Source organism: Sapajus apella, unplaced genomic scaffold (genome assembly GCF_009761245.1).
Source record: "Sapajus apella isolate SASKATOON/1434 unplaced genomic scaffold, GSC_monkey_1.0 scaffold47, whole genome shotgun sequence".
In the NCBI taxonomy this organism is placed as follows: Eukaryota; Metazoa; Chordata; class Mammalia; order Primates; family Cebidae; genus Sapajus; species Sapajus apella.
Window position 1 is genome coordinate 12,544,365 of NW_022436987.1, and position 13,718 is coordinate 12,558,082.

The 13,718-nt window shown below is 50.7% G+C and overlaps 1 protein-coding gene and 1 long non-coding RNA gene across 14 annotated transcripts in view; one reads left to right on the forward strand and one right to left on the reverse strand.

Annotated features, from left to right (window-relative positions):
- ABCC8 (ATP binding cassette subfamily C member 8) overlaps positions 1–13,718 on the reverse strand; it is an 83,800-nt gene that overhangs the window by 29,835 nt on the left and 40,247 nt on the right. For 6 of the 13 annotated variants that reach the window (XR_004257608.1, XM_032240860.1, XM_032240861.1 and 3 more), the window contains 6 exons: positions 9,673–9,713; positions 7,995–8,140; positions 5,749–5,886; positions 5,475–5,655; positions 5,045–5,120; positions 4,232–4,337 (listed from right to left, as the gene is read on the reverse strand). Coding sequence is in view for 12 of the 13 variants with exons in the window: in XM_032240860.1 (XP_032096751.1) it covers positions 4,232–4,337; positions 5,045–5,120; positions 5,475–5,655; positions 5,749–5,886; positions 7,995–8,140; positions 9,673–9,713 (688 nt within the window). In the remaining variant the exon portion in view is untranslated. The remainder of the gene's footprint in view (positions 1–4,231; positions 4,338–5,044; positions 5,121–5,474; positions 5,656–5,748; positions 5,887–7,994; positions 8,141–9,672; positions 9,714–13,718) is intronic. The other 7 variants (XM_032240863.1, XM_032240862.1, XM_032240870.1 and 4 more) reach the window with 2 other exon arrangements.
- Positions 954–2,185, forward strand: LOC116525181. Its single transcript, XR_004257610.1, has 3 exons — positions 954–1,054; positions 1,410–1,420; positions 2,174–2,185. It is a non-coding gene; the product is annotated as an uncharacterized LOC116525181 (long non-coding RNA).

Genomic DNA, 13,718 nt, shown 5'->3' on the forward strand with positions numbered 1-13,718 from the left:
ACCTAGTACAAGTTGACTTCTTCAGTCCCGTCTGTCATAATGCACCCCATGCAACCAGTACTGCAGGCGCACAGAACCATGTTCTTTAATATCAGCAAGCCTTTGCCCACACCGTCACCCCTGCCTGGAACACCTCCCTCTCCCACCCCTGCCTTTTCTACCTGATGAAACCACACTCATCCTCAAATACCACATCCACAGTGAGCCCCCTCTCCTTGACTGTAGTGTCAATTGTGGTTCCTCTGTGCTCTTCTAAGGCCCAGGACTCCTCTCACCTCCCTTAAAAGCAGGGCCATGTCTTAGTCACCTTGGCACTCCTGTTGCTGTCACATGGTCTAGCACACACTAGACTCTCAACTGGGTGAGTGAATAAGTCACTGTGGACACTGGAGCATGAGTTGAGTTGGGCGCAAATTCTCATGACTTCCCAGGGTTGGCTGCAAGCTAACAAATGTACTTCACTATGCTTGACAGGGAAGCTGGATCGGGCAGGAAAGCAAAAAAGGATCCTGAAGAAACGAGACCCTTTTCGCTACTGCTCCTCTGCGAGCCTCGAACAGAGCCGGGAGCTGGGACCTGGGCTGCCTGTTGGAGAGTAAGTGTTGATGAGGACAGAGTTGTGAGGACCCACGCGATGGCTCTGGGAGGAGGCAGGTGTGTGTGAGTCACGGCCACAGCGGCTGCTGGCCTTTGGACTGTCAGGCTAGCTACGCTTTCTTCATGATACTCTTGTGCCCTTCTCTTTGAGCACATGGTGGGAAACCCATGCACTTGATCACCCAGGTGCACATCCCACTTCTGCCATTTAACAGCTGGGTGGCCTTGGGCAACTTGCTTCACCTCAGTTTCCTTATCTGATAAATGAGGATATAATAATATCTACTGCACAGAGTTTGGTGCAGACTGACTGTGATGGTGAAGTGTCTGGCCTGTAAGAATTGCTTAGGCAGGAACAGAAAACCAAATGCCGCATGTTCTCACTCATAAGTGGGAGTTGAACAATGAGAACACATGGACATAGGGAGGCAAGCATCATACACTGGGTCTGTCGGGGGTTGGGGGCAAGGGGAGGGAGAGCATTAGGACAAATACCTAACGAATGAGGGGCTTAAAACCTAGATGATGGGTTGATAGGTGCAGCAAACCACCATGGCACAGGTATACCTATGTAACAGACCTGCACACTCTGCACATGTATCCCAGAACCCAAAATAAAATTTAAAAATAGAAGTGCTTAGGGTCCTTTGCTCTGGAGAGGCTCCTTGTGTTCCCTGGGTTGGGGCAGAGGCTTCCAAAGAGAGAGATGGCAGCAGTCAGACTCTTAGGGTTGGCACAGCTTGGAGAAGAGATGGGGCCCAAGGCAGGGCAGAGCTGAGCCCCTGCCAGTCATGCCTGCTGCATCTGCAGAGGACAAGGAGAGGTGCTGAGGCTGGCACGATGCCACATGAGGGCAAGAGGGTGGGGGAGGAGGTAAAGAAAGCAGGGCAAAGGGACCAGGTTCAGAGTGGGTTTTGACATCCATGCTGAGCAGGGGAAGGCAGGGGCAGCTCCAGTCTCTGAGCCCTGCAATCATTCTGGAAAAGCCCTGCCCTGGAGGAGTGCCCAGATCCTCCCTGACCGCTACATGGAGCTTGGACAATACCCCTTAGGATTAGGCCCTGGGTGCCCAGCAGTGGCCAGGCTTGAGGGAAAGAACATGGGCAGAGTCTCTGCTCCACACACTGACCAGGAAGTCACCCAACCTCTCTGAGCCTCCGTTTCTGCTTCTGTGAAATGGGGTAACAACACTCCCCTCCTAAACTTAGTAGGAGGCTTGATGAGATCATGTTGACAATGCACTTAGCAAAGGGCACGGTCCATAGCAGGTGCCCGATAAATACTGGTTACTTTCTTCAGCTCACAGTGCACTGGGGACTCTTGTCTTCTTGCTGTAGACATGCAGTCAGACAACAGAAAGGGCTCCTCCCTCCAAAAGCTGAAGATGCAGTCGGAATAAGACAAAATGATCTCAAACCTAATACCTGGACCTTCCCAGCCAGGATATGTTGAGAAATCTCCCAAGTAAGATGGCAAAGGAGGCAAAGACCCCTCTGCCCACAAAGACATCACAGTCCCCCATGGTAGGTGATAGGAAACCCAAGGGGCTCATCTGCCAGCCCATAGCCCCACTGAGGAGGGACATTGGTCACCTTTTGGGTACATGATTCAGGGACATCTTAGAAATGCAAGAAATGGGGGTGCATACTGATACTCAGACATTGGGCCTAAAGTCCTTCTCCCTGCTCGGTTCTGCACTCATGCTTATGAAAAACCTGACACCTTGAATAATTTTCTCCTAGAAATGATAGGCAGGGAAAGCTTGCCCTTCCACTGATTGGCTGCAACTTGTATTCCTAAATAAATGCTACAAAGACCAAAGATCCCTTTTTCCCTTGGCTACGGGAGGGCGCAGAGCTGGCTGTCGTTGTCATCTGCCCGGGTTTCTGAACATCTTTTTACTCTCTTCATTTCTCAGCTCCTATTTTCTTACCTTTTTAAAGGGTTTTATTTTACATGAATCTTATTTTATTTTATTTTTATTACTATTATTATTTTTTGGAGACAGAGTCTGTCTCTATCGCCAGGCTTGAGTGCAGTGGCGCGATCCCAGCTCACTGCAACTTCTGTGTTCTGGTTTCAAGCGATTCTCCTGCCTCAGCCTCCCAAGTAACTGGGACTACAGGCACGTACCACCCCGCCAGGCTAATTTTTTGTACTTTTAGTAGAGATGGGGTTTCGCCATGTTGGCCAGGATGGGCTCAATCTCTTGACCTCATGATCTGCCCGCCTCGGCCTCCCAAAGTGCTATGATTACAGGCGTGAGCCACCACGCCCAGCATCTTTTTTTTTTTTTTTTTTTTTTAAATTATGCTTTAAGTTCTGGGATACATGCGCAGAACATGCAGGTTTGTTACATAGGCATACATATGCCATGGTGGTTTGTGGCACCCATCAACCTGTCATCTACATTAGGTATTTCTCCTAATGCTGTCCCTCCCCTAGCCCTCCACCCCCCAACAGGCCCCGGTGTGTGATGTTCCCCTCCCTGTGTCTATATGTTCTCATTGTTCAACTCCCACTTATGAGTGAGAACATTTGGTGCTTGGTTCTCTGTTTCTGTTTTAGTTTGCTGAGAACGATGGTTTCCAGCTTCATCTATGTCCCTACAAAGGACACAAACTCATCCTTTTTATGGCTGCATAGTATTCCATGGTGTATATGTGCCACATTTTCTTTATCCAGTCTATCATTGATGGAGATTTGAGTTGGTTCCAAGTCTTTGCTGTTGTGAATAGTGCTGCAGTAAATATATGTGTGCATGTGTCTTTATAGTAGAATGATTTATAATCCTTTGGGCATATACCCAGTAATGGAATTACTGGGTCAAATGGTATTTCTGGTTCTAGATCCTTGAGGAATCACTACACTGTCTTCTACAATGGTTGAACTAATTTGTACTCCCACCAACTGTGTAAAAGTGTTCCTATTTCTCCATATCTTCTCCAGCATCGGTTTCCTGACTTTTTAATGATCGTCATTCTAACTGGCGTGAGATGGTATCTCACTGTGGTTTTGATTTTTACACGCATCTTTTATCAACTAGTTTCAAGTGCTTCTTGGAAGTAGGTGGGTATAAATAATAGATTCATGATTGACTCAGCCTGGGGTTCTGGCTCTTTAATTAAGACAGTGATCTTTCCCCAGAAACCAACATTTATTGGTTATATCTGGATCCTCAGAACACCCACTGATGGTGTGTGTGTGTCAGTGCAGCTCATGACCAAGCTGGAAACCAATGCTGGTGCTGCAATTTCCCACACTGGGAAATTACTACTGTGCAGCTGAGTAACCATGGGATTAGAGTCAGACAGAACTCAGTTTCAATTCCAGCTCTGCCACTTATTAGCTGTGTGAATTAGGGCAAATAGTTTAACCTTCCTCTATAAATGAGAATTGAGAACAGTATGGACCTTGCTGGTTACCATAAAAATTAAATGAAATAATGCATGCAAAGGACTTAGCAAAGAACCTGCTCATAGTAACGATGATGATGAGAATAACAATTAGCAGTGTTTGTTGAGTCCTCACTGAACACACAGTGGCCATTGCAATAAAAGCGTGTGCATCCTCAACTGAGAAGGATGGTTGAAAGGAGTTCCCCTCTGCCGAGCCCTGAGGATGCATCTATTACCTGCTCCAGAAGACAGACCCCGAGACCTTCTGCATCTCCCCCAGTGCAGCTAGAAGGAGCGAGGACTTGCCACAGCCCACCTGCCCCACGATCATGGTCAGTTGACCTGCAGGGAGGGAGGGTGGCAGATGGGAGTGGGGCCAGGGGAAGTCTGAACAACCATCGCCCAGAAAGACAGACAGACAGATGCACCCAACCTTGGGGCCCCTGTTTTCTTTCCTCCTACCTAGAATCCCCAACAAGTCCTCTCCCTCTTTAAGCCTTTCTTTCTGGAAATTAACATCCTCCTCTGGCTCCTCGGGTCCTTCCTCCTCTCAGATTTCCTGACCCACCGCCCTTCCTAAGCACTTGCTTCTCCCTGCCCACTCTCCCAGTGTGAGCCCAGCTCCTTGTGATCCCAAGAAATGCTATCCCAGGTGCCACCTCCAACCCACCTCCATTTGCATATGGCTGCCTCTGCCAGAGGTCCTCCTGCCTCATGGCCTCTGGGACCTTGCCCATTCTCAGAAACCCCACCTCTTCCACTATCTTCTTTGGCTACCCACATCTAATCTTTCTGTGCATTTCCTGTACTGCCTGCAATGGATGGTTTGAAATTAAGGCTGGCAGTTTTACCCTGTCTTTAGTGCTGCACTCCCACCTTGCACACGGAAGCCTCTAGAATGTAGCCCACCCCTTCTCTAGTATACCCAGGGCACCCACCAAGAATGAGCAGAGAACAGGGACTCAATAAGTGTGGCCTTGTCTTCTTATCTCCATGTTATTCAGTGGGACATGGTGAGGGGTGTGCTGGAGGGGTGGACTGGGCCATACCTCGGGGGATACGAATGGTGATGTTGGACAGTGTGGGGATTCCATCTGGGGTCCACGTGAAGTAGCCTCCCATGATCTTCATTGGCCATGCCCCACCGCCCAGGAGAGAACAGAAAAGCAGCTCATTCCCACTGTGAGTAGTCTCTGGCCTCTCCTCTTCCATGAAAGCCAAAAGACACTGATTCCAGGCCCTGGATCGCTTCTCGAGCAAGGAAGTGGGAAACTGGCCTTCTCATGTTGACCCCTGCCTAAGGCTGGGGGTCCCCCCACTTGGTTGTCCCTGGTTTCTGGATTCCTATGGACTCTACCAGTGGGCAGGGTTCCCTCTGCAGAGGACTCTCAGCATATGGCTCTCAGGCCTTCCAGGTGAGCTCCCTCTGGGAGCTGGTGCTGGGTGGCCAGGCACGGGGCAGCAGGGTCTAGGACTCACCTGGACACAGCAGTTTTCAGCATCGCCATCTGTGCTGGGGACCAGGCTCTGCAGGGGGCCCGTGAGTCCCCGACAGTCCTCCCGGGCTGGACGCTTTCGGTTCACAACCTTGAGGGGCTGGGGGTGGTTTGGAGGTGAACCCACTGGGCTGGGAGCTGTGTAGGTAAGGGAGCCCCTCTTCCTGGGAAAAAAGGCAGAAGTCCGACACAGGGGGGCCGAGTTTCCGGCCTTAGAGGGCCATGCTGGGAGTAGCAAGGGGAGGCCGGGCACTCACCACTGCCTGGTACTTGCTGGCTGGGCCCTGGGGCGTGGGCTCACGGGGGGCACACTGCTCCTCGCGGATCTCTGCACTGGACAGGAACTCACTGAGCTTTTGCACGCTGCACGGGAAGCACAGAGACGCCCCTCACCCCTGCCAGGGGCAGAGGGGAGGGGAGAGGGTGCGGCCTGAGAGAGAGCTCTGAGAAGCCTCTTGGGCCTGAAGTGTAGTTCCACAAAGCCCACACTGAAGGGGGCAGACCAGTGAGCATTCCCATGGGGGCAGGTAAGTGGTGTTACCAGGGTTTGCTAGGGTTGACCAGTCAGCTGGAGTAGGTAGGGGTCTGGATTAGAGGTGGGATTGGTTAATTTTAGGGTTGGTTTAATGTTGAAGCTGGTTAGTCTGAGTTATTAGACTGAAGGATGGTTGACGTTGGGTTGGTCAGGGTTAAGGTTAGTTAGGACTAAGATTGGTTAAGAATCAATAGCTAATATTTTGTGAGCACGCACTATATGCCAGACACTGTGTTAACTGCTTTGTAGCATTATGCAATCAAATCCCCATAACAGCCTCCTGGGGGAGGTGTCATTACTCATGGGGGAGGCAGCTAGTCCCACCCGCTTCTCTGTCTCGATTTCCCTGTGGGTCCGAGGAGGCACTGGAAGCTTTACTCTTCCAGCTCTTTCTCTCCCATCCTGGAGGTATGAAAGCTTTCTGGGAAGCTCAGGATTGTTTGTATTCTCCTTTCTTCTCTTCTGTGAATATCCAATAAGCTTGGGGCAGACAAGCCATCCTACCCTCAAGACAAGGTTATTCTGGGGCTGTAAGTGAGCTGTGGCCTGGAGTCACCCTTTCTGTGTGCCACCCCCTAGATGGGAGGGGCGGACCGCCAGGCTCTGCCCTTGTCTCCTGTCCAGCCTTCCTCCCCAGCAGGCAGCGACTGGGAAGGGTGGAGCTGGCCCTCATCTCCTGGGTGAAGCTTCAGGTAGTGTCCCGAGCCCACCTTCAGCCAGAGCCTGAGCTTCCTCACTGAAAAGGCCTCTGCTAGTCTGGTGTTCCTTTCCTGGAAACAGTGGGATCCAGAGTGTTTGAAAATGTGAATGCTTTGGGATCAGTGCAACAGTTTCCTGGCAGGTACAGCATTCTTGAATCTGTGGTTTCTACACAGAATCGTAGGGCTGGAGAGTCGGTGGCGGGAGGTGGGTGATCATCAGACCCCACAAGGCCACGGCCAAGAAACTGACTCAGCACAGACGATCATGGAAATGGGAGCTAATCCCTGTTCAACCAACAACTCCTTTGTCAGTGCTCCTTAGAGCATAATTCTGCTGAGTTATACCCCATTCCATCTTTGAACTCATGCCAGTGCCTCCCCATGCAAGCTACCCCCTCTATCAGCTATTTAATTTCAACAACTACTCCTTCCTTCCAGCTTCCCAGAACCTGCCAGGGTCCCATGAGACAGGGGTGTCACCTTCCTCAAGGCTGAAGACACAGAGGACATTTGTTACTGACTGGTCCTCTGGCCATGGGTAAGGACAAGCCAGTCCTCCACAGAGGCATGACAAGTTCTTGCTTTCAAGGAGCCAGAGCTATTTCAGAGGAGGTCTTCACACTCCAGATATGGCATTTCCCAGCCATAGCCTCAGCCTTCTACCTTCAAGCTTTCATTCCCAAGAGGGCAATGCCTCTGGGACAGAGGCAGAGTCCCCATGAGGCTCTAGAGCCCAGAAGTGGGAGCCTCCAAGAGCTGTGGGCCAATCTGAGCAGGACCCAGCGCTTGGGGGAAACTGTTTCACTGTCTGAGGCGGAGGTCTCAGGGCTGTGGGAAGGGTAGGGTATGCTCAGCCTGGGCAAGACAGACACAGTGGATGCCTTCTGATATCCAAGGTGCTGCCACGTGGGGAAGGGATGGCCTCATTCTGGCTGGCTCAGGAGGGCGCAGTTAGGACCAGTGGGTAGAATTTAGGAAGATTCCACATTTGGCTCAACATTATTATTATTTTTTTTTGGTTGCCGTGGACGTGACAGTGAATCCCCTCTCCTGGGAGGTATGTAAGCAAGTCCTTGCTTAGGGATGGTGAGCTGGAAAACCATACAGGACAATGTCCCTCTGACCAACCAGGACCAGCTGCATCGAGGCCCAGCAATGGGGGTGTGTCCTGGGACCAAATAACTACGGATTGGCAGTCACTCAAGCAAGCCCTGAGGCTGACACAGGAGCTGCCCGCCCAGTGCCCTGACCCAGACCCTCCCCTCACCTCACTAGAGCTTTGACGGTGGATCGGACCACGCTGGACAGCAGGAACAGCGGTGTGACCAAGATGTGGAAGAGGGAGAGGGAGGCAAAGGCCACGGACGGCGAGAAGTCGGCCTCTTTGAAGAAGCTGACGTGGCCCATGAAGGTCTGTGGACAGAGGCACAAGTGAGGCCGGGGTGGCCCAGGGTGTGGGCCCCTCCCACACTGGAACCGCTCAGCCCTGGAAGGGAAACGAGAGGGCTGGCAGGGAGGGGGCTCCGAAGAGGACCTTTCAGTTGGAGACACCCTCATCAACCCCACAGTCATCTCACGGAAGCTTCCCCAACAAGTTCAGGACTTCAAGCTGGAGAGCAGGAGCTGCTTCCTCCCCGTCCTGCCCAGTCTTGGCCGGGAATGAGCAGGGAGGAGACCCCAGGTTAGGTCAGCACTGCCCTCTCCTCAGACAGCAGGCGGGGTGCTCATCTCCCCAGTCCTCATCGGGAAACCGTAAACACAGTGATTACGAAACCATCATCTCATGGCTCAGGGCTTTGCCCCAGCCACCTGGCAGGCTCAGTGGCCTGTTACCCACAGTTCCCGAAGAGCCAGGCCAGGAACCAGCTCAATAAATCACATTGGAAGTGAATTCCCAAGCGTGCCGGAGAGGCTGTGAACTCTACACAGCTCAGGGACACCGGTCCGGGGGGAATAAATAGATCTTTTTAAGGAACTGTAGCCATCACAGAAGGCGGAGATGCGAGGCTGAGTGAGGGGGCTGCAGGCTCGCGGGAGCCCAGGCCTTTCTGTAGGAGCACGCTGCCTGCCCCCAGTGGCTGAGTTCACACACAGCTTTTATCAAAATTGCTTTAGAAAGCCACCATTGCACTATCTAATGGCATGGAGAATTGCGTGTGGCATGTTCTTAAATTTAAAAGAGCAGGTTACAAAACTGCATGCGCAGCACATTCCTATTTTTATAGAAAATGACATCTCATAGGCCTTAAAAAAAGACTGGAAAAAAACACATTAGACATGTTACCAGTGGGATTATGGGTGATTTAAATTTTCTTTGTGCTTTCTGTTCTGGATTTCCCATCATTTCTACAACACACATGCTTTACTTTAAAAATTAAAAACCTGGATAGCTATTTTTTAAAAGTAATTTCTCTAAATACTAAGCCTTGGGTCTTTTTTTTTTTTTTGAGACGGAGTTTCACTCTTGTCACCCAGGCTGGAGTGCAATGGCGCGATCTCGGCTCACCACAACCTCCACCTCCTGGGTTCAGGAGATTCTCCTGCCTCAGCCTCCCGAGTAGGTGGGATTACAGGCATGTGCCACCATGCCCAGCTAATTTTTGTATTTTCAGTACAGACGGAATTTCACCATGTTGGCCAGGATGGTCTCGATCTCCTGACCTCATGATCTGTCTGCCTCAGCCTCCCAAAGTGCTGGGATTACAGGCGTGAGCCACCCCACCCAGCCTAACCCTTGGGTCTTCCATGCCGGGAGGTAGAGGCCCCTGTCCGGCTAGAGTTGGGGAGGGGCCACACCCTCTATAAATTTCCAATCCTGTTTGCAGTCTGGCTGTGGAGCCTGCCTTCTGAGGCCCCTGTGTAGAAAGGTCAAGCCTTGGTGGCCTCTCACTGCAGATGTCCTCCCCCTCCACCCACCCCGAGAGAAGGAGAGAAGATCCACTTACTATGAGAACAGCTGCAATGGGGATGGCCGTGTTCATGAAAACTGCGGAGGAAGAACAGGGATGAGCTCAGTGGGAGGAACGTGACAGCTACACATGGAGGCACCCAGGGTGGCCAGAGGCAGCCCAGCCCAGCGGGGACAGCCTGCAGGGCAAAGTGCCGGTAGGCTAGGGGCAGAACGCTAGCCCTGTGGCACCTCCAGGTTCTCACCCCATTTCCCTCAAGACTCTTGTCCCAGGTACCCAGGTCCCCGACTCTGGGGCTTAAGCCATTAAGTCACTCTGTGTGGACAGAGTGAAGTTAGCCCCATGGGAAAGTGGTGGGAGAAGGAGAGTTGGCCGTCTGTGGCCAACTGTGAGGTCAGGAGCACATGTTTCCGGGGGCACCAAGCTGCTACTCCTTCCTCTGCCTTTGGCTCTTGTGTCTCCCCAAGCTGGGTTCTCTGTGAAGCTTAGAGGCTTCCTAATCTCCCATGGCTCTTGAGAAAATTTCAAACTCCTTCACATTGAGGTATTAGTAACTAAGGACGGCTTAAAGCAGGATGTCCCTTAGAGTCTGTGTGCAGGTGGGGCAGGTTTGCTGCAACAGAGTCCCCCTCCTTATTGTGTTAAATGTGTGGCCTTTAGATCAGTCATAAGGACTCCAGGAAGCAAAGAGAGTGGGACTTGATGTCAGAGAAGGGCAGAATCCCTGTTACTTATAAGTTGTATAACCTAGGGCATGTCATTTACCTTCCCTGTGCCTCAGTTTCCTCATCTGATTTTTGTAAATGATAAATACTTGTTCATATACCCCGGCTCTTTCCAAGGTCAGAGGAGATAACACGAGTAACAGGCTCTGTGAGCCCTGGGTGCTGTCTAGACATCATACCTCATGGGCTACTAGCTTAGCCCTGCTCCACACATCACCCCTCCTCTGGCCTAGGGTGTGAAATGCTCAACAGTCTCCCTACCCTAGACCTACATTTCCAGAGACAGCAGCCCCCCCAGGGCATAAAAGATAATCATGCCAGCTGACACCTTCCCACCCTATCCTTCTTTCATGGATCCTCTTTCAGGGTATCCCAGAAAAGAGTCTGGTTCTGCCATTAGCCAAATTAAAACAGAGGGACCAGGAGTCAGTAGCCAGAAGCCAGAGGCCAGGACTCTGCCTGTGCATATGGCCCCTGTCTAATGAATGGCGAAGTCTTTGACACTCTGAAGAAGTCCAGATGGTCAATACCATTCCAAGAAGCTGACTGCCCATTTACTCCAAGAATCCTGCAGCAGCCAGTATATACAAAGCATTGTACATCAGAGATGTGGTCCCCAACTTCAGGGAACTCCAATGGGGTGGAAGGACATGGCCTCTGCCCTCAGGGGATTCCCCATCCGAGGAAGGAGACAGGAACAACAATGCTCCCAGGAAGTTCCAGGTATGATGGGGAGACAGAAAACATGCCCCTTAGGAGTGCTCAAGCAGATGGGAAGGACACTGTCTCCAACCTTAGGGAATTTCTAATCTGATGAGGAAGGCAAGGCCCCTGCCGTTGGAGAGGTCTCAGTCTCATGGAAGATGTATGGCTGGAGCCCTGGCAGATGGCAAATTTCTCTGCCCATAAGGCTTTTAATCAATACCAACATCATAAGTGACTGTGCTTTAACTGCTCTTTCTCATGAAGGCTGGATGGTTTCCAGGTGCCCGCCACCATGCCACAGCCCTCCTTCACCATTTCTGGCAGGAGAGTATATTATTGGTGTTCCCACAGCATAAGGGACCCAGATCTGGGACATAGGACATAGTGCAGCCGTTACTGGCTGTGGGGAGAGGGAGGAGGATGCCGATCAGACCTTGACCATCCATTACCAACCATATAGTTCTAAATGCGAGGTAGCATTGCCCCTCCCCTGTAGGGCCAGTCACTCCAATGAGCAACTGGGAGGGCAGGGGCCTCTCCTTTGCTCCTCCTGGCCCATCCCCATAAATAACCAATAAGGAGGCAGTCCTGTGAACCATCCCTCAGCCCCCGCTCCAGGCCAAGACCCCTCCTTCACATTCTGGGGCTTGACTCCCAGCCAAAGCATAGGCTGGGTGTTGGATTATAAATTGCTACAACACTCTTGGAAAGCAATCTGGTGCTTTGTAGCTAGAGCCACACAGAAGTTCAGACCTTCTGATCCTATAATCCGTCTCCAGGGAATTTATCCTGAGTAATCGTTCAAGAGCAGCACAAAGCCATCAGCAAGATGGTATTAGCTGCAGCTAACACAAAATTCAATAAAACAAAACCACAACCACAGCAACAGCAACAAACCACCCCAAACGAAATGTCCAACGAGAGGGGCTGTCTTAGTAAATGATGATGCATCAGCTGTGGGGGAGATTTTGCAGTCAGAAAATGTGATAATTGACACTTCATTCTACTGCATACTTTCCCTGGTCATGATTTTTTTAATTTAACTTTTTTCAATTTTATTGTCTTTATTTTTGTAGCTGCCTGAACTCCTTTGAGGAATGAGACAAGCTATAAATAAATTTAAAAATGAACATCCCAAAGCTGATGCAGCAACATGGAGTATGCTTCTGATATAATTAGCTTCTGCCCGGTTCTGGGTGTTGTATGGAGACACTAAAGAATGACAATGTGATTCTCCATTTCTTTTACCCTCCCCTTGAAGGATGGCCTTTGTGCAGAGAGTTCTGGGTCTTTAAGGCCGGGGCTGGGAGAGTAGAATCATCAGCTGCTTGTATTTTAAAGGTCTCTCTGAAGACCGTCTTTTTGGGCTCTGGGGTGGCTGTGGCTGGACCTGGGAGGTCTGGGGGTGCTACAGGCTCTGGCACCTCTCTGAGCACAGTAGTTGGTTCTGTGCCCTAGTTGGGAGTGAGGCAGGAAGGCAGGGAGCTGGGCATACAGCTGTCATGGGTTGAAGATCTGAGGCCTTTGCCCTCATTTTCCTGAACCACATAAAGTTCTATAAGGTTCCAAGGTAGTGGGGCGGCGGGGGGAATATGGTCAAGAATAGATTTCTGTCCAACTCTGGCTCAAGGTGAGCGACTCACCTTGACTTGATTTAGAAGAAAAACAAAAACAAAAAGAATGTGATAGTGCTCAGATCTTGAATGTTAAGGAGGAAGAACTGTTAAATAATGGCAAGTGAAACAGGATTATAAAACCACCTTCTTGTGTAAGTGTGATGCAGTTATGGAAAAGTTTAGTTGCATGTAGGCTGGCCTGAAAGGCTGCCATCAAAACTGAAAGCCTTCTGCAATAGTGTAGAGACGTGGGTATTTTTTAGAAAATCCTGTCCAAAAATAGCCCTTAAGACTTATCCATTCAAGGCCAGGTGCGGTGGCTCATGCCTGTAATCCCAGCACTTTGGGAAACCGAGGTGGGCAGATCACCTGAGGTCAGGAGGTCGAGACCAGCCTGGCCAAAATAGTGAAACCCCATCTCTACTAAAAATGTAAAAAAATTAGCTGGGCGTGGTGGTGGGCACCTGTAATCCCAGCTACTCCGGAGGCTGAGGCAGGAGAATCAGTTGAACTCAGGAGGCGGAGGTTGCAATGAGCTGAGATGGCGCCATTGTACTCTAGTCTGGGCAACAAGCACAAAACTCTGTCTCAAAAAAAAAAAAAAAAAAAAAGACTTTTCCATTCAAAAAGGGTCTCCCTGTTCCAGGCCTTGTGCTGGGTTCTGGGGGCTACAATAGTAAACAATTGTGTCAGCTTTTCATACCCCCAAACCCTGCCCGAAACAAAAAAACATAAAACAAAGCAACAAATCAACAAACCAGAGCTGGGATCAGATCACCCACTCCCACTGGCTTTGCCTAACGAATGCTGTCTGGCCCTTGTGGGCGCCAACCTGGCATTGCAATAGTAGGAGCTTTTCACTTCCAAAGCACTGATACATGTTTCAGAAGCTTTGTGTCTGAGAGGCCCAGCCAGCCATTTGTACCTCTGATTAACTTCAGCTTTGTTGCCTGTGCAGGGCCAGGGGAGGAGCGGGCAGGCTCACAGCTTGGGCCTAATTACAAGATGCACCTGCAGGAGGGGAAATGTATTTTGA